At 31.5% G+C, this 20,949-nt stretch overlaps 1 protein-coding gene and 1 long non-coding RNA gene across 4 annotated transcripts; one reads left to right on the top strand and one right to left on the bottom strand.

The window, feature by feature from the left end:
- Positions 1 to 11,945: 11,945 nt before the first annotated feature.
- LOC128164036 (carboxylesterase 1C-like) lies at positions 11,946 to 16,357 on the top strand. 3 transcript variants are annotated; one of them, XM_052827749.1, is made up of 4 exons: positions 11,964 to 12,068; positions 12,323 to 12,413; positions 14,184 to 15,763; positions 16,032 to 16,357. In XM_052827749.1, exons 3-4 carry the CDS (start codon positions 14,217 to 14,219, stop codon positions 16,204 to 16,206), a joined length of 1,722 nt encoding a protein of 573 aa, XP_052683709.1. In that variant the 5' UTR covers positions 11,964 to 12,068; positions 12,323 to 12,413; positions 14,184 to 14,216; the 3' UTR covers positions 16,207 to 16,357. The 3 variants fall into 3 exon arrangements, with proteins under 3 accessions (XP_052683711.1, XP_052683709.1, XP_052683708.1); XM_052827751.1 differs by lacking the exon at positions 12,323 to 12,413 and having other exon boundaries at positions 11,946 to 12,068; XM_052827748.1 differs by lacking the exons at positions 11,964 to 12,068; positions 12,323 to 12,413 and adding an exon at positions 12,829 to 12,848.
- Positions 16,358 to 17,335: 978 nt separating this feature from the next.
- Positions 17,336 to 18,981, bottom strand: LOC128164037 (uncharacterized). The gene is made up of 2 exons (XR_008240891.1): positions 18,040 to 18,981; positions 17,336 to 17,452 (listed from the first exon to the last, which is right to left on the bottom strand). It is a non-coding gene; the product is annotated as an uncharacterized LOC128164037 (long non-coding RNA).
- Between the last annotated feature and the right edge of the window lie 1,968 nt (positions 18,982 to 20,949).

Consider the following 20,949-nt stretch of genomic DNA (forward strand, 5'->3'; position numbering starts at 1 on the left):
ATGATTAAGTAGTTAACACGGCTAAACATTGTGTTTTCATAAGTTATTAATTAGTAAGTTCGATTGCTCGTCAAATGTTTTTCCGCCTGTAGCTCTCTCCATTTCTGAGGTCTGAAAAAGCACTGAACACCCCCACCCTCCAATGTCTAGCTGCCTTGCCTTGTCAAAACGGTCAATCATTGTCTAGGCTTTAATTTTGTCTCTGACAAGATTGACAAGATTTTTTATTATCTTTGTCCAAGTACAATTTATTTGCAATAGTTCATGAATAAATAGGAGTTCACCTCAAGCATCAATTTTACCTTACTTTCCGTAAAAACTTTCATTTCATTGAAGACTCAAATTTGAAGCCTAAACGTTCTTATTTATGTACGTACTTATAAGTAGTTTATTCCTTCTCATTTATAGGTTGGTGTACTTAATGGCTAATAATTTCAAAGAATCAAAACAATCTTGTATTTGTGCTAATTAATGTCTTTTGTTATAATACAATGGTTCAGAAAAAAACTGTTTTTTTAATCTGAAGAAAATTTTTGAGTTTGCAACAGTTTGAATTATTCACGATACCTTTTTACTTTTACGTTAGATAAATAAACTGGAATAAATTGTGAAATTAGGTTTCTTCAAAATACGTTAAATCATACCCCAGATGATAAGTACATCTTGCCTTAATTATTTCTTCCGATAACAATAAAATAAGATTTTGGCATATAAATTAATAAATTGTTGCTATGCAGATACAGTAAATTATATATATTATAAGTAAATTTGTGAAATTTTTTTCTACTGCAGTTTTGATATAATAGCAACAAAACTTTGGTACTAAAGTGATGGACCCAGTAAAATCAAATTCTGAAAATCATCACAATTTTTCAAAAAATTCTTTTTCTACCTTTATGGTAAAAAAAACCCCGAAATTTTAGCTAGTAGCACAATAATAAATTGTAGTGAAATGCAATAAGAATGATAACCGTGCATGTATTTCTATATGCTACTTTAAATAACCAAGCAATACATTTTAAAGAACAAGTGTATATTGAACACAGTTATAAAATTGGAACTTTTTTTTTATTCCTTATATGCACAATAAAAACAGAATAAGTTGGCCTCTCTTATTCGAGTAGTTCTGTTCCCTGTTCCGTAACTTTTACATTGTGCAAAACAAGTTTTAAAAAGCTTACTCTTTGTACTCTGGTGTAAGAATATATCGCAAAATGGTGTGAATTTATAGGATATCAAGCTCAGTTTCTACAAAATGCATTTGTCATTTTCTTTCAGGAAACACCTTTAGAGAAGAAACTACTATTCAATGACAATCGTTATAAAGGAAAAATAAAATACACTTGGTGTAGCAGATTGCAGTTATTTCAATATTATATCAGATGGCAGATCCCTCTTATACCTAAAATTGATCTAAAACAAGTGTGCGGTTAGTGTGCTGTTTATCGGTTTTGTCCGTACATGTATGGATATAATCTGATTTCAAAAGAAATAGGCTAGATATTTATATAAATAAAATAATACTACATGTAACAAACCTTTAGGCAGATGAGATATACCCAATTTAACTTCTCATTGTCATTAAACATAAACAAACTTGATTATCTTTATTGTATCTTTCCATTTAACTATAACTATGTTCTTCATTTCTTCGGCCACGTATTTACTTCCTTTAAATTCTCTTTTGAAGCCAATGTGCTAAAATAATGCTGACGAAGTACCAAGACAATCAGCTGACAATTAATTTCATGTGTATTGAAAGGTATATCAATGCTGTCTAAACAGAATGAATTTTCCCCTTTATGACCTTTTTCCATTCCACCGTTACAGGTAATCTTTGAAGATTATTATCAAAGGAGAACAGTGAACAAGGCGAGTAAACTGCCTATATGAGGGTAGATAAGATACCCTAAAATTAAAATATTAATAAATCTCATAATTTTTTTTCTAAATTATTGAAAACAATGTATAGTTACCATAACATCGATTTATAATCCTTAAATATGTTAAATATTTGGAATAGGTTAATTTAAACCGGCGTATGCGTATCAAAAACCCCCAAATAGTGTCATATTTAGAACTTCAATGCCTTTTCTTTCAAAGAGTTGGCCTGAGCTCCAAATTTTTGTCATAGTCTATATAATGTTTAAAAGAAATCAAACCAATTTCAATCAACAAAAATGTGGGGAGATGACCCATAATACTTTAAAAATGTCATTTTGTATCCCAACAATTGAACCTTTTAGAAAAAATATTACAAGTCCCTAAATTCGTGGTCGAAGTCTAATATAGCATTTAAAAATGCACTGGAGTTAGTTCAGACTTTTATGGCTTATTGATTATAGCTCCAGACAATTGGTAACATTATGGAGCTAGGGGTTTAAAGGTTGTTGGTCCGATACCACCATCACTTTCATTTTTTTTCTTATCGTTTGTTAAAATATTCAAAACGGAATGCATGTATAGTTAGAAATTGTGCTTTTGCAAACTTGTATTGTAACATTATCAAAGAGATTAAATTGGAAAAAAATAAATTTTTGAAATTGTATGTTACGCCTTACCAAAGAGCATTTGCGCTATCTAATCTCCCATTTTTTTGTCAACAGATTTTATTTGGCCTCGCCCAAAAATATTTATTCACTGATATATCAACAGAGTTGAACGACATATCAAACACTACAGAAATAGGTGTTTTTTACTTACACTCTACTAAGAAAATAAAATTATAATATTTTGACTGCATATATCAATTTCATGCGGTAATATTCAATCAATTTGAAATAATAGCACAAACGACTTACCATGATTGTTGAATGAAAACTGATTACATTGTGCATGTCCTTTCACATGCAACGTACTGTAGTATATTAATAAACGATAGAATTGGATGATATTGTAAAATAAATCTACACTGTACGTTGCGGGAAACATAAAACATACAACATCAGCATAATTTGAAATGAATGTTGTAATACGTTTTTTCTTTATTTGAGTTTTGGTAAGCTATGTGTCGTTCTATTTTACTTCATTTGAGTTTTTATAGAATATTTGGATGTTAAATGTAATGTAAATCGAATACCAAACGTTTATTGATTTCATATACAAAAATATCATTAATTTAGAAAATGTTCGCGTCTCGACTCATCCTGAGAGGTATTAGGATTTTAAAATTAATTCTACGTTTAACGTCACATAAAAATTTAAAACCTACGAGGGAGGGAGGAAAAAAATAAACAAACAAAAATTTCAAACAAGTGTGTATTTCTTGAAAGTCACCTATTCAGTTATCAATACATCAACACTGTCATATAATACATATGGTAGGATTCAGTACATGTTAGTTTTTGCATTTTCAAAGCAAATACTTTTGTGTAATTTATGTTTATTCCTTTCTGTGGGTACATCATGTATACTGGACGAGGAGTGGAGTGACTTGCAAGCACATCAAGTCGTACATCCAATAGATTTACATCAACATAAACATAGCAACCGAAGGGAAAACTTATTCTTTTCAAGGAAAATGTTGCGCAACACATGTGATTCACAGATTATCTACGAAATAATGACATTATTTCATACATTTTCATAATGACACATTTTAAAATTTTTCATATCAGAGTTGTGTTGTAAGATTCACTGTACCTACTTCTAAGAACTCAAGACAGGGTTCTTGAAAAAACTGCCACCCTACAAGTGTATTCCACTTCTTTCCGTTCCACTTTAGCTTGGCCACCTGTTAGTTTCTTCCTTTTTTATATTATGAATGAATGAATTATTATTCCTGAACATGTTATTAAAAATGTAGATACATATCAAATGAAAGGGATTTGCAGTCATTAATGTGTCAAAACTCTTATCTTAATCAGTAAATTATGCTGACTTAATGGATAGCTTCACTTCAAGGTATTACAGCCATAATTATGTTAAAACCAAATATTGGTAGTTCAAACACTAAAATATTAGTATGATTATAAAGAGTCATTCACCTTTGAAATTGAACAGAAGTTAAAAAGGAACAGATTTATCACATCACGAAGCTAACATTGAAGTCTATGGAGAAAGGTAAAATTTTTAAGTCTTTTTATATCTTTTTAGTACAGTGGTGGTAAGAAATTGCTTAATCTTTCCCCTTCTTAAAAAATGCAAAATAACTTAACAATTACCGTACACATTTTAAGTTTTTGTTAAATAAGATGGGTAGTCATTTTAGTTATTGATGGATTACTTAAATAAATATATACAACAAACCTCGTTTATGCCTTTTTGGGCGGAAGTTAGTTCAGCATGGTTCAGGCTCTGTAACTTGACAACTGACATTAAACAATCTCGAAATAAGATTTTTACTGACACATTTGATCATGTGTTTGTCCGATCCATTATTGTTCGTTCTTAAATGTTTTTTTACTTTGATAGTGGAATAGACTCTCATTTTCTTCGTATTGTGAAAACTGAATACCTCAATGCTGTCTTTGAGCATGTTTTTCTCTCATACAGAATGTAAAATTCAGTCGCTAAATGAAACCCCAAACCGGAACGACTTTTTCAAATCCGGATTTGTTTGTTTTTTCAAAACGACGATTTTGTCGAAACTTTCGCGCGTGGGTTATGTTAAACATAGAATTATTTTGAACAGCCTTACCGAAATAAAGATACTTTTTGACACGCCCATACTAAAGCTGTTCACAGCATCAAACATTTTATCGACACAAGTGATTGTTATCGGTAACCGGTTGCACTATCTGTTTGTATAAATAGGTCTATGGAAAGGACTGCATTGTACATTTCAAAGAGAGCGAATAGAATTTGACGTACTATTACTAAAACATGAAACCGATTACATGTGTACTGATTGTATTGGTGCTATGTCAGCTGTGTATGACCACATCAGCAACCAAGTTGTTCAACGATGAGAATGTAAAGAAAGTGAAAGACATGACGAAAAAGTTTGGCTCTAAAATGAAGGATGAAGCAAAAGAGTTTGTAAAGAATGTGAAAGGTACGTTTAACTAGTAAATATTGTACTTGAATTTTATGACGTTGCAAGCGCCTTTGCTTATATTAACAATGTTGGTTTTTTTTTGCATAACTTAATATGATATCGGATTTTTATTATTTCGTATGTGTATGAACTCATTTATAAGTACTGAGGAATAGTTTGAATTTTGATGACTTAAATTTTTCAATCGCGTTGTAAGGATATATTTCAATGGATTTTATTGGTAGATTATAACAATTGCGTTTAACAATTCTTGAGACGTTCGTTCTTGAACGCCCTGATATAGAACCAACACACATACTAATGATTCTTTGTGTGTTGAGGTCTACTGTGAAATCATTAGAATTCGTGGTTCCTCAATTTTCGTGGTGTTTGTGGGTAGTCCTCACCCACGAATTTACATCATCGACGATAACAAATTATGAAAGAGTAACTTTTCTTACTGAAACTGGAAGCTGATGCATCCACGACATTACATCCCCACGAATAGGCAAAACACCCATAACCCCTCGAATTAAAAAAATTTTACAGTATGTAATGGTTTAAATTGTTCAGCAATTATTTATTTCTGTTTCAGATATAGAAGCTGACAAACGCTCTATTGCTGAAAAAATACAACTTCATGGATAGGGAGAAACCTACCTTTCCTGTGTTATATTTGATTAGATATCGTTCAGGAAGCAGAACACAAGTTGTCTTCGATCACTGATTTGTTGTTCAACAAATGATATAATTTTGTAACATAAGCAGTATTTACAAGTACACATGAACCCGACGCCGCAATATTGTTCGTTCACATCACATTTCATTATGAGTTTGGCTAATCAAGTAAAATGGACCGACATGCAAATAAGTATAAAACTCAGGAAAGAATACGACAAATATATAACTGTAATGACTATTTTTATTGACTAGTGGAATATGAATAGAGATAAGCACTTCAAAAATTAATGAAGATGTTGTCATATTAGTACGAGTTTTCACCAAAGGTTTGAGTCAAAAGATCGCCAGGGCAATATCGTTAATAGTTTACCATTCATCTTAGATAAATGGTTTCAATTTAATTTTTATCACCTGCCTTGCTGGAAGACCATCTTTTATATTAATTCTAAGAAATAAACGAATAAGGTTTTAAGATTCCTAGATTCTATGTTTAAAGATACTTAAAATGTTCGTATTTTCTTAAAATTTAATGAATTCAACTCATTTTAAAAAACAAAATATACAAAAATAAGAACTATGAAGCAGAAACAAGATAATGCCATAACGTACTAAACACAAACAAAACATGAATACACATGTAATCTATGATCAATATTTCGTTTTATAGAAGAAGAAAACTTATTACGGCATCCAGTCTTCAACAAAGTTTTTTTTTACCAAAAAGGCAAATCTTTAGTAGGAAAATCAACTCACGAAAATAACTCGAGTTGTAAATGGTAATGGAGTTAGGGAAACTGAAATTTGATAGACGATCTTCACAGTTTTTCAAAAAACGCTTTACGTTATCTTTCCAAACACCATAACGTTACCGAGGAAAAAATTACGTTGGATCATAAGCCCGTAACAGGGGCTTCATATTTTTAAAACACGAAAACAACAAGTTGGATAATTGCCTTTCCCATCATCTTTAAAATATATAGTTAATATGAAAATCTTAATAGTTATCACCTTTTAATTACCAAAGCAAAAGTTAACTTTTAGTGGTAAAAACGGGTTTTGAGCATTAAACATTTGTTGAAATAAACTGAATGAACTTAAAAAATATCCTAATTTATTTTTTTTTTAAATAATATGTTTCTAATGGTTAGAGGTATTTTAGTCACTGTCACTAAAATTGCTTGTCATTTACCATGGCTGGGTGTAAAATTGATTTATTTTCAAGAAAAACTTACAATAAATTTTTAATGATATGAAATGTTTTAAATTAACTTCCTTAAATGTACATAATGCTTTTTAGATTAAAATTCATTCGATAAACCAACCTGCCGCCATATAAGTCCCTAATGTCTAATGAAGGATAATATGAACTTTTTTCATATTAATCAAGATACTGTAGATTAATGAACCTATATAGAACTGGGAGGAACCATTCTATACATGACGTATCAAATATACCACGGTGTAATCTCGCAAGGATAAAAACCAGTGAATGGATCTTCATCCATCTCATGGTAACATGTGCTAAGGTGGAACTATATACATGTAGATACACGTATTATCATACGATATAAAGTTGTTTTGATCTGGTTAAAGTAATATTTATCTTGGTCATATTTAAAGTCTTTTATTTTATATTTTCAAAATCATTAACAACGTTCATATTACCCCGATTTTTTCTATGCTTTTTGGTCATTTAACGCTTTTTTGTAAATATATATATTTGTCAGTAAATGTAGCTCTGAAATAAGGCAGAAAATGCTGTTCCCATGTTGTCTTCCCAAAGAAACAAACAAACAATTGATTTTATAACCGAGTGATTTTTTTATGTTCTAAAGAATTATGAAATGAAATGACATGAAACGAAAATTCTGTCAATGAATGCATATTTTTAAAGAGATAAAAACAATCAATAGTAAAAATTAATTAATGACATTTTAGATGATCACGTGATCATTTAAAGGACTTCACAAACTCCATACAAACACTAACGCTGCACTATGATCTACAAGTCTACCTGTACAATAATTAATTTACTTCAGTCTATTCTTACTTCAGATCAAATTTCAGATATATTTTTTTCTTTTGAGAAATAATTCAATTACTATGACCCAAGTGTAAAATTAATGGGGCTGGATATATTTATGAAACAAAATCAACCTGTAAGATAGATGTCTTTCCCACTGTGTTAAGAATTCATTGCGGATATGAAAAGCCACAAAGTTTCCATATTTTTAACAAAGCAATAATTTTGAATTCTAGAGTACACGTTGTACGTTTCTGCAACGTTGTAAAACAGGTTTAAAAAACATTTAACATTTTAAAGAACTGAATACAATATGTAACCTATAATAATTAAGGTCATCCGTTTCCAACGGAAGACCTTATTGTTATTGCTTTGTTTCTTTTTCCCTTTTATTAAGGTCTTCCGTTTTCCAACGGAAGACCTTATTGTTTTCGTTCGGTTTCTTTTTCCCTATTATTATTTTTTTTCTTACAAAATTTGTGCAGGCGATTTCTCGGAAATGGCTCAGCCGATTTTCGTGAAACTTTCAGATCTAATAGATATTAATCCGAACTTAATATACATTTTTTTTATTTTGATGACATCATTTCTGTTCTTGAGAAAATGACGTTTTAACGATTTTCAGAGGGTCGGCTTGTCCAGGGATCTCCTCCTAAACGGTAAAAGATATTGAGTTCAAACTTTCAGGGATTGTAGACAAGAGATTGTAGATGTGCTATTTGGCATTCATATTTGTCTAGCTCAAAAGGCGTTAAAGCTCGCCTGGTCCCGAAAATTGAAACAAAAAAAGTTGTAATTTTTTTATGGTTTTCTCAGTTGATCTCTTTTCTGAAAAATATTTTGTTAACACGTGTCCAGCAAAAAAAGTTTATATTTACAAAACATTTCATTTGATATCAAGAAAAAGGGACTGGCCACTCAAATTAAGGGACAAAAGGGCTCTAAAGTCTTTCATCTATAGCCCTTTACTGAGGGATATTTTGTGAACAGTTATAGAAGCAAATATGTTTAACTTACAGTTATGTATCCAAGAAATGTAAGGATTTTGTCATGTGTTACGCAATTAGGGGATTTAAGGGGCCAAAAGTCCAGAATTTTGATCACCCATAACTCAGAAAGGAAAAATATTTTGAAATGCAGTATTGAAGTAAAGATAGTCAAAATGATGTACTTAAAAATATGCAATTTTCAAAATTTCATTAAACGGCTCCTATAAGGAGTTAAGGGATCGGCCCCTAAAACGTTCTTTCCCATAGATCTCAAGAACGGTAACGAATTTCTAAACACTTGTTGAACAAAATGCGTTGATATTTAAAAGACCTTTTATTTCATATCAAGAAAAAGGGGCCGGCCCCTCAATTTAAGGGACCAAAGGGCACTAAATTCTTTCATCTATAGCTTTTTACTGAGGGATATTTTGTGAATGGTTGTAGAAGCAAATATGTTTATCTTACAGTTATGTATCCAAGCAATGTAAGGATTTTATCATGTGTTACGTAATTAGGGGCTTTTAGGGGACAAAAGTCAAGAATTTTGATCAACAATATCTCAGAAAAGAAAAATATTTCGAAATGCAATATTGAAGTAAAGATAGTCAAATTGATGTACTTAATAACATGCAATTTTCAAAATTTTGTTAAATGGCCCCTACAAGGAGTTTTGGGATCGGCCCCTTAAACGTTCTTTTCCATATACTTCAAGAACGGTAACGAATTTCTAAACAGTTGTTGAACAAAATGTGTTGAGATTATAATGACCTTTTATTTGATATCAAGAAAAAGGGGCTGGTCCCTCAAATTAAGGGACCAGAGGGCTCTAAAGTTTTTCATTTGTGGCTCTTTGTGAAAGGCAATAGAAGCAGATATGTTTATCTTACAATTATGTATCCAAGCAATGTAGTGATTTTATCATGTGTTATGTAATGAAAGTTTTTTAGGGGTCAAGAGTCCAAAAATATGACCACCCATATCTCAAAAACGGAAATATTTTGAAATGCAGTATAGAAGAAAAAATGCTAAAAATGATGTACTTAAGAACATGCAATCTTTAAAATTTGGTTCAGCGGCTTGAATAAGGAGATAAGGGACCGACCCCTAAAACATTTTTTTCCTAAGATATCTCGAGGACAGTGACGAATTTCTAAACACTTGTTGAACAAAGCTCTTACACCTGTAACAAAATAGTATCTGGCCCTTAGAATCTAGCCTCTATTTTTCTATTCTCAATCATGTCGCTCGCAACGAGATCGTGTCTAGTTTTTTTTTTTCTTACGCTTTTTTGTACAAGCGATTTCTTGAAAACGGCTTGACCGATTTTCGTGAAAATTTTAGATCTTGTAGATATTGATTAAAACCTTATATGTAATTTTTTATTTTCATAACTTCATTTCCGTTCGGGAGATATTGACGTTTTAGTGATTTTTAGAGGGTCATTTTGTCCTGCTTTCTCCTCCTAAACGAAAAAAGCTATTGAATTTAAATTTTCAGGGATTGTAAACAAAAGATTGTAGATGTGTTTAATGGCATTTATGGTTGTCTGGCTTCAAAGGCGTCGAAGCTCGCCTGGACCCGAAAATCAAGTTTGAAAAAAACGACGTAATTTTTAATGGTTTCGTTCTTTATCTCCTTTCCTGAAAATATTTTACCATAAAATATAGAGCAAATAAAATTTATATTTACAAGAGCTTTCGTTTGATAACAAGAAAAATGGGCTGGTCCCTCAAATTAGGGGCCAAAAGGGCTCTAAAGTCTTTCTTCCATAGCACTTTACTGAGAAATATTTTGTAATATGTTTAAGAAGCAAAAATGTTCATCTTTTACTAATAAAACTATACATTATAAAAAAAATTCATCATGCGTTACGTAATTAGGGGTTTCAAGAGGCCAAAAGTCCAAAACTTCGATCGAATATATCTCAAAAAGGACAAATATTTTGAAAAGCAATATAGAATAAAAGATGCTAAGAATGATGTTTTAAACAATATTCAATCATAAAAGTTTCGTTATCTGGCCACAATATAGAGATTAGGGGTCGGCCCCTTGAACGTCCTATCCCAGATAGCTCAAAAACGGCAAAGAATTTCTAAACACTTGTTGAACAAAATATGTTAAATATCAAAAGAACTTTCGTATGATGCCAAGAAAAAGGGGCTGGCCCTTCAATGTAGGGACCAAAAGGGCTCTAAAGTCTTTCTTCCATAGCACTTTACTGAAAAATACTTTGTTATATGTTTAGGAAGCAATAATGTTCATCTTACATCTTTTAACAATATATTATAATTATTTTATCATGTGTTCCGTATTTAGGGGTTTTTAATGGGTTTTAAGGGGCCAGAAGTACAAAACGTTGATAACATACCTCAAACAGAACAAATATTTTTAAAAGCATCATTTTGAAAATCAATATTAAATGCTGAGAATGATGTTCCTAACAAAATTCAACCATCAATTTTTTTTTGTTGCCCCGATAAGGAGATAAAGGGTCAAATATCAAAGTCAAGGTCATATAACCTTCAAAAAATCGCACAAAAGACCTCCTCGTTGCTCGCAACGAGATCGTGTCTAGTTTTACTTATTTTTGTTAAATGCCTATCTGTCCCTAAAATTGTTTATATTTTAAAAACGTAAAATCTTTGATATGCTTTCAAATTTCTCTATTAATTTTAAACATCTATGGTTATTTATATTCAAACTAGCAATAAAAACCTGATCATGGAGGGTGGTTTCTATTTAATTGGCCTTGCTTTTTACATGTATTAGGGCAGGGTGTCAAATTGATAAATGCTATGAAAATTTAGACTATATACATAGCCATTGATTTTTTTCATTCTATTAAATTGGTGTAAATAATCTTATTTTGATATGATATATAGTTTGCTTCTGGATTGCTTTTTTCTGTTTTACAACAACAATCCCTGTGACTACACCATGGTCTCCTGATTTTAGGGTATATATATTTTTTTAAAAACTGAGAACACATATTCACTTAAATACATTATCTTGTTGAAAAAGTAATTGATCAATTCAAGTTCAAGTTATACGTTTTAACTAATAATTGAATTATTTAATATAATATTATTTCAAATTTTCAATATTCAAGTACAATTAAATCAAACGATTCAAAAACAACGGAATTGAGCAAATTATGGACAGTCATTGATGTACAGGTATCAGTTGATTGACATTATTTATAAGGATGCAATAAAGGCCCTATCAGTGTTAACAGGAAGGAAAAGCTAAAAATAAAAGTGCATGTTGAACACACATGTGATAATGGTTCAATATTTAGATCGCACTATGAAAGTTTGAACAGTGCTTTGTAAATACGGGTGAAGCGGCGTCCTACAATCACAACTTGTATTTCTTGTTTCACACAGGTAAATTCAAGGTAAGATCTGCTTTACTTTTGCTTACATACAAGGGTTTGATAAAAATGAATATAGTTTATAAGAACACAAATGTATTGTTTAATATCTAAAGCTCTGATTAATCCGATGCACAAAATTATAGATCGCTGAAAATGCATCCAACAAAAAACAAAAAAAAATTGAACTTTGAACCCACATTCTCAAAGATGATATGTACAAGATGATTCATATTTCCATAAAAAGATATGTCTCAAAATTGTTTAATTGCATATAGATTGGTATATAAGGCAGAAACGGTTTCAGAGTCTTTATTACATGTAGCTGCGTCAAGAAGGATTGAAGGATATATGTTCATATAATTGTAGGTGCGAGTTTATACATGTTTTACATTTCTCATGTTGTTTGCATCTCAGTGCACTCTATATATGAAAGACTGTACTTGCACTCAGCGTTTGTATGGTGAATGTGGTTTAACAAAAAACTGTACTGTATACTGTAATTTTTTATTAATAATCAAATCATCGTAGCACTTTGTGTTGGCTCCTTCCAAAAACAGAATTTAATGAGACCTTATTTTTACGTGAAAAATATCATGGCAATGGGAAGGTCTTGTACCGCACATAAATGACTAAATTTAAAGCTTTTAACGAAACCCATAAGTTTGAAATGTTGACCAATAAATAATTTTTTCTGTTGTTCAGTATTTGTTTACGGTGGACACATGGACTATTTATTATCTGGGTGCAAATTACTATAGACAAAAATGAATGTTACACCGTTTTATGTTTGGAAAGATGACAGTAAGTCACTGTAAACAATTCCTTAATAGTATTAGTCAGCTCGATAAGATCATACAAACCGTCAAACTAAATTTTGTTTTTCTAGGGTTATTTCCGGTTATATATTTGTGCAATCAAAAATGTAACATACGAGGCGACGGACCGGTAAAATGCTGTTAAAATTCATAGATCTTCACGGTGTCGGCGGTGTTGAAGGCTCACTGCAGCTTAGTCATGTATCAAATTTTGTGTACGCTTTTTAACGATGGTTATGTTAAGAATGTGATTAATAATTATAAACATTGCATTTGTTTATCCGGTCAATTAAGCCAAAAAATTCAATGCAAAATAATAATGTAAACATTATAAACAGTATCACGTTAATTCGCCTGGCGTGGACACCTGTATGCTTGTAATAACGACTTTGACATCGCTTTAAATAAAGTTCATTGATAATGTTCAGACAAATTAAAACTAAACCTGTGGACATTTTGTTTGCAAATTTTTTTTTAAGTTTACTTTGTTTACAATTGATGCATAAAATGCGGGGTGAATAAATTCAATCATTCGGTGAACACACCAAACGGTTTTCCCATTTCTAAACAATCAAATATGTAACATACATGGCGAGGGAACGTTTTGTAGTCGTTAAAATTCATAGATCTACTTCACGGTGTCGGTGGTGTTGAAGGCTGCTTAGAACGTTTTTAAACGATGGTTATGCTAAGTACATGTACGTGTTTAATATATAATTATATTAAAATTTCTGAAATTCCTAAATTCATGAAGCATTTTCGTTGGTTTTTTCGTTGGCCCATAGGAATTATTTTTATTTACTTTGAGTATATCTAATTTTGAAAGGATACCGATTCTGCTGATGTAAATAGTCCATAACTTTTGTCTTTTACTAATTAACAATTTTTTTATTGTCAATGAGTCCATGACTCATTGACAATAAAAAAAATTGTTAATTAGTAAAAGACACTTTCTCAGATAATTAGTTTGTATGGAAATTATTTGAGACTGCCATAACCAAAAATTCGGGCCGAGCAACTTTGAACAAAAATTGTTTTTATACTTCATAAAAATTAGTTTTTTAAACCATAAATTTGCCGATGTTTTTCAATCAGGATGGACGACGAGAAGGGGAGGAGGCTATCTTGAAATATCTTGACAAACTATTATAAAAACCAAATAATTATGATTTTTACTGTGGCGATCAGGAAGCCTTTTAAATATTTAAGGCATCTCATTCTACCTGCCATGACTAAACAATTTTTGTCGTACCCTGTTAACATGCCGATTGGACTCTTTATGTCTTTAATGTTCATAATTCTGGTTCTTCTTTTATTTCAGGTTCAGAAAAGTGTCTATCTTTGCAATAAAAATATGATAAAGTTCTACATTTTTACGATAATTTTGGTAGTATCTTTGGTGAAAGGAGATGACGTGGTTAATGCCGTTGAAGTCAAAACAACGTCAGGTTGGGTTAGAGGTTATGAGGAAAACTTTGACGATGGAAAAGTATTTAGATTTGTAAAAATACCGTTTGCCAAACCTCCAATCGGAGAGCTCCGTTTCAGGCCACCTCAGCCTATTGGAGAATGGGAAAACGTTCAAGGAATTTCTGGAGCGAAATCACCGAGTTGTCCTCAGTGGTACTTTCCTTTTCCTGGATTTAATAGTTCACAGACAGAGGAAGATTGTCTGTATCTCAATATCTATGTTCCTGGTAAACTTTCGACAGCACGAAACCTTTCAGTGATGGTATGGATCCATGGGGGCGGCTTCATTTTTGGAGCTGCTAATCAGTACAAGCCACAACCAATGGTTTTAAAAGGGGACGTCATAGTCGTTACCATCAACTACAGACTTGGTCTCTTAGGCTTCTTTACAATGCATGATCCTCTGTTGTCGGGAAATTACGGAATAATGGACCAAATTGAGGCTCTCCGTTGGATTCATAACAACATTGCTTCTTTCGGTGGAAATCCGAACTCAGTGACCATCTTTGGGGAGTCAGCAGGTGGTATGGCTGTTAGTTTGCTAACTCTGATTCCATCCAACGAAGGTTTGTTTCAACGAGCTATATCTCAAAGTGGGGTAGTGTCCACCTATGCCGTTGCAAAGAAGGAATGGGAAATAAGAACAAAAGATCTTTTTTTAGAAAGAACAAATTGCAACGACAAAGGAGATGTGGCAGAAACTCTACATTGTTTACAAGAACTACCCGTTGAAAATATAACAAATGCTATGACAATGCTCGATATAACAGATTCCCAAAATGCGACTTTTCAAGCTGGGGGACTATATCCAGCTGCAGATGGCAAGCTAATAGATGAACAGATGGCTTATCCGAAATCTCCTGAAGATAAAAGCTATACATTTTTCCGCTCCCTGGATTTTATGTCCGGTACTCTAGACGGTGAAGGCAATATGCTGTACATGGGCTTGTCACCTGAAGTTCAAGAAAAATATAACTTTAATGTCACAGAAAAAATACCAAAAAGTGTTTTATGTGAGATGACAGCTCCTGTCTTTATCAATAACGCAGTGGGAAATGTTCCAGAATTAGTTCAAGAAATCTGTGATTTCTACACCACCACTGAAAGTATAGATGCCCAAAGTAATAAAGTCTGCGAGTTTTCTGGCGATTCGGCCTTCGTCGTGCCAAGCAACATAATGCTGTCAATTCACGCCAGAGACAATACACTGTCAAACACCTATCAATTTCTTGTAACCAAACCGAGTCCCTTGCCTTTTGGAGGAAATCCGCCATCTTGGTTAAAAGGAGCCGGACATGGAGATGACATACGTTTTTTCTTCGACTTTTCGGACATTCTGGAAATTCCGGAGGAAAAAAGGAAAGTAGTTGAGGAAGATCAAGGCTTATCTGAAAAAATCATCAAATACTGGACTAACTTTGCAAAGTTTGGGTAAGATTTGTCTTCGTTTTAGATCTTTCAGATCCAAAAATTATTTTGCTTGTAGACCTTCGTTAACGAACATGGTTTATACATTTTTTTTTCATGTATCTATAATATTTTACCATAAAATATAAGATTTCTAATTTAATCGGTAAAGATGAACGATAGAGGTTGACTTGCTTTTTTGGACGACCTTTACATGTAATTGTATCTTACTTTTAATTTATCATAGATGTATTAGATTTATTATAGATTATTTTTTTCGTCACTTTTTAAGTAATCCAAATGGAGAGAGCATTCCAAAGTGGCCACCATATGACGCCAATAGCAAGCAATACATTATCCTCGATGAACCAATTAGAACAGGGGAAAATCTAAAGTCCGGAGCAACTGCTCTTCTTAGTAGAATATTGGAAAATGGCCGTCGTCGCTTAATTCGGGATGAGTTATAAAAGTTGGATGGAGTTGTTATGGAGTGACCAACATGCAGTTCTAAAGAATTGCGGGTATACATACAGTGCTTATTTTATGTTAGATTTGAATATAGATCAAATTTTTGTCCAATTTTTTTTTTACTTTATAAATAAAATATAATTGTAACAACGCTGTTTTAGACCTCTCTTTTCTCAGTATTTTGTTTGCTAATACATCTAGTATGACATTTAACCCTTGAAGTATAGTGTATATTGTCAGTAACTGAGAAGAAATGGGTATACATTAAGGTGGTATGGGACACTTCCATGTTGTGACGTATTGTTTATCGAAATAAACAATAAAATTAAGTGCAGTTATATTAGTAGTTTCTTTCTCAATATTGTCATTTAACAGCCTAGCGCAGTGAGTTAGAGGGTTTATTACGAATCTGTAAGTCATGAGTTCGAATCCCACTGTGGGTTTTACAATTTTTACCTTTCAAAATATTTTTAAAAGCTATTTTTTTTTTGGTTAGATATTGTAAAGTTTGAAAATTCTAAACCGATGAAAGTATTTCAATTATAATGAACTTTAATCCACATTAATATCGACAGATGTCGCATACCACCTTTTTACATAATAATCTAAGTGTAAAGAATAGCGAAGTGGTCAATACGAATAACTAAGTGTTTTATAACTAACATGTAGTTATTATTCAAGTGGGTTTTTTAAATTCTTTTTTATTCTATGAATCTCTCTGTACTTGCTGTGTACTAAAGAACAAAAGGTTTCTCCAAAACGTTTGACAATATTCAATCGTTCGTGTCGCATTTAAGTGAGGTAAGTTAAAGTATCATATGATGATTTATTTCACAAGACCAAATAAACACTCTTAATTTTTTTAAAAAATGATTTGTCTTTTTGCTGTTTACCTTTTTTGTGAATAAAAGTATAATTTAATTTAAGTTTACTTAGGTTATTATAACTACTTCATATTATTATACACAAATTTTGTTTTAAAATTTGCAATTTTAATGCAAAATTCGTATAGTTTATAAACATAGGCTAAGTACCGATATCCGAACTCTCGGTAAATCCGATTACTGGTCCTGAACAGTCCTTCTAGTTTTACCGGTACAGGATTATTAATAAAACTCATTAACTACATTATCGGATGCTATCAATATTTTGTCAATCTTTATTCAATAAGTCTTTTTTTCATACAGTTGAAGGCTTTTCTTTACAGGTGTACTTTGTCAGCTATAGAGCGTTTTTCATCTATGTCTACAACACAGTAAAACAAATATTAAAAAAAAATATCATTAGGAAATGAAAATAAAAGATACTCAACATCAACATACATACAATGTACATATCAACAAAAGTGATGATAATTATACATATTTATCTTTCTATTTATCTATATTGTTGATTCTTTATCACTTCTAGGAGGTTTGGTGATAATGGCTATTTTTAGATTACATGAACCTCCTAAAAACAAAAAGCTCTCTATAAAAAAATAGTATTACAATGTAAAAACAAATGTCTAATCAAAATACTTTTATCTGAGGGTTTTACTGAATAAAAGTTTTATTTTAATGTAGATCTAAGGGATAATTTGTTGTTTAAAATCATTTTTATATAAACCATATACCATTTTCAGTAACTCTCACGACAATCGTTCAATATTTGAACGAAGTAAAGAAATTTTATTAAATGTCATATTAATGCAAAAGTTATATATATATACATATATGTATGTATGTATGTATGTATGTATGTATGTATGTATGTATGTATGTATGTATGTATGTATGTATGTATGTATGTATGTATGTATGTATGTATGTATGTATGTATGCTAAACGTACCTTTGACTTTCTTTACAAAGTCCTTTACTTCGTCCTTCATCTTCGAGCCCAGATCTTTGGCCATGTCTTTCACTTTCTTCACATTCTCATTGCTGAACAACTTGGCTGCTGATGTGGTCATACACAGCTGACATAGCACCAATACAATCAGTAAACATGTAATGGGTTTCATGGTAAGTAATGTAAAGAAGCTTCGAACTCGATCCGCTCTCTTTAAGGTGTTTACAACGCATTCCTTTTCTTGATCCTATTTATACACATAGAGCAACTGCTGGTACAATATACATGTAGATTGCGATCATTCGCGTATAGATAAAATTCTTATTTCTGTCAACAGCTTTTGTTTTTGGCGCGCCCAAAAAAATAAAAAAATAAAAATTTCCATTGACTGAAGATTAATATCTATCCGTCCAGAATTCGGCACTTTAACATTTTCATCCTGACGTTTTCAAGGGTATGGCTATATTTGAAATATATGGATTTTTTTTCACAAAAATATATAATATATTGCCGAATCGCTACTATTACATGTACTTATTGGCTAGGTTTGTAACTGACCGTTTACGGAATATGTCGGGAGGTTGAATTAAGTCCATACCTTCTATTAACACTAACGAACATACATATTTTCATTTATATAGAGAGTCAAAAATAAACCTTCACTGTAATACAGTGTAATTGTTTGAACAAGGTTTACTTTGTATCAAAACACAAAAGGATTGGGTAGAAACTTTGCCATCCAATTCCCCCTCTTCCATTTGAAATATCTGTGGCGTAGATTTCCATTCGCTAACCGTAGTTTTTTACCATATGCATCTTTTAATATATATTACAAGTTTACACGTGTACACAGAATGTCAATGAACCTATTAGTTGTAAAACATGTATTTGGGAGGTATCTTATAAGAAATACATTGAATTTGCTTAAAATAAACCTTAAAAAAAAACATTTTGTGTTTTTTTTTTACTCTTTTGTTGCACCTTATTCTAATCAAATAGTTTTCTAAATCTGTACTGAAAATAGTTGAAAGATGTTCATACAAAATAAACTTGTTTTACAAAATCAAATATACGAAAATTCAAAACATATTTAGGCCCACTGAAATCTATTAGTTTTTTTTTTTTAATTTTTTTTAACCAACCTGCTGCCATTTAAGTCCTTAATATCTAACGGAGGATTTCATGCATTCGTTTTTGTTTCATATGAAAGATACCTACTGTGGAATCATCTTTATTCGTGCGGGTCAATATCCGTTGGTAGCTAAAATTTTCTTGGTTCGTGAAGACGAAGTCTCGTTGGTAGCAAGGGAATATGAGACATATGCTTGCTTATACCTTCGTGGGGATGTAAATTCGTCGGCAATGGTTATCAAATGAAAGAATGGTCCACCACGAACAATGATGTTTCCGCAATTTAACTGGGAGGACCCAATCTAGTTTCTAAGGTGCCATGCTGTTATCTGCAGGCAAGGATAAAAACCACCGTGAATGGAACTTCGTCCAATACATGTTAACACAAAGTTAAGGTGCAATTATATATAATCATAGGATAAAATGTTGTCTGTTCTCGTTAAAACGGTATATAGCTGGGTTAAATTTTTAAAAAAAATTGCTTTATATTTTTAAAATCATTGAACATTATTCATATTATCCCGAATTTTCCTTGTGTTTTTTTACCGATCCTTTGTGACTTTCTGTAAATTTTGACGGTAAATGTAGTTCTGAGATAAGGCAGCAAATTACTTTCCCCATGTTGTCTTCCCAAAGAAAATAAAAAACAATTGATTTAATCAACCAAGTGATTTTTTTTATTTTCTAATGAATGATGACATGATTCGACATGAAATTAAAATTCTACCAATGAATGCAAATTAAAAAAAAAAAAAGACAAAAATTTTTGTGTATCAATACAAAAAACAGATTAATGACATTCTATATGATCACATGATCTCACAAGACTTTTCAAACTCCATACAAACACTAACGCTGCACTATGATCTACAAGTCTACCTGTACAATAATTGATTTACTTCAGCCAATTCTTACTTCAGGTCAATTTTCAGATCTTTTTTTTTTCGTTTATGAAATAATTCAATTCTGGTCCCAACCAATTTGACAACCCATGATTTGACCTCTATTACAGTAAGCATGCACACGAGTACTATGACCTTCAGTAAGAATTGACCCAAAACACGAAACACTTTTTTCCCTCTAGTAACAATAACCTTCATTAAAACAAGAATTATAAAAGACATACATATGAAACCATGATGGATTTTCTACACTCAAGTCCGTAACAACATATGTATGGACTGTAACAAAAAGCATTTGCATGGTTGTTGCACATATACAGTCTTGTACAAAAACAAAATGGAAGACTGTTGTTTTTTGGACCTTTTAATCGCGTTCTCCTCTCCACACAAACAGTGCTACTTCAGTGATGTGATTAAATATACAGACTTTTGTTGTAGTTATTGTTTGTTTGCTTTCTATTCCCTGAGAGTGGTTTTCAGTAACAATTTCTAATGGGTAAGCAGTCTACATCATTGATGTTTTTCTGTTAACTACTGTTAAGTTATAAAACACTAGCCATTGCTAAAAATTAAAAATTCCTCAACATGTTAATATCATTAATGTACATATATCTTATCTTCCACTTATTTCAAGTGCCTTTCATATAGTATAGGTCTAAAAGATACGCATAACAAAATTTAAAAAAAAACTAAGTCAAACTACAATATATCAATTACTTAATCATATGCTGTAATATTTTAAAATTCCTCAATACATGTAACAAGTTTATAAACAAAGTGATAAAATTTTAAATGTTCTTAGAACATTTGTAAATATTTTAAAAGGGATAAAAATGGATATTATAGATATATTTGTGTTTATAACAACAAGAAATGG

Source organism: Crassostrea angulata, chromosome 9 (genome assembly GCF_025612915.1).
Source record: "Crassostrea angulata isolate pt1a10 chromosome 9, ASM2561291v2, whole genome shotgun sequence".
NCBI classification, from domain to species: Eukaryota; Metazoa; Mollusca; class Bivalvia; order Ostreida; family Ostreidae; genus Magallana; species Magallana angulata.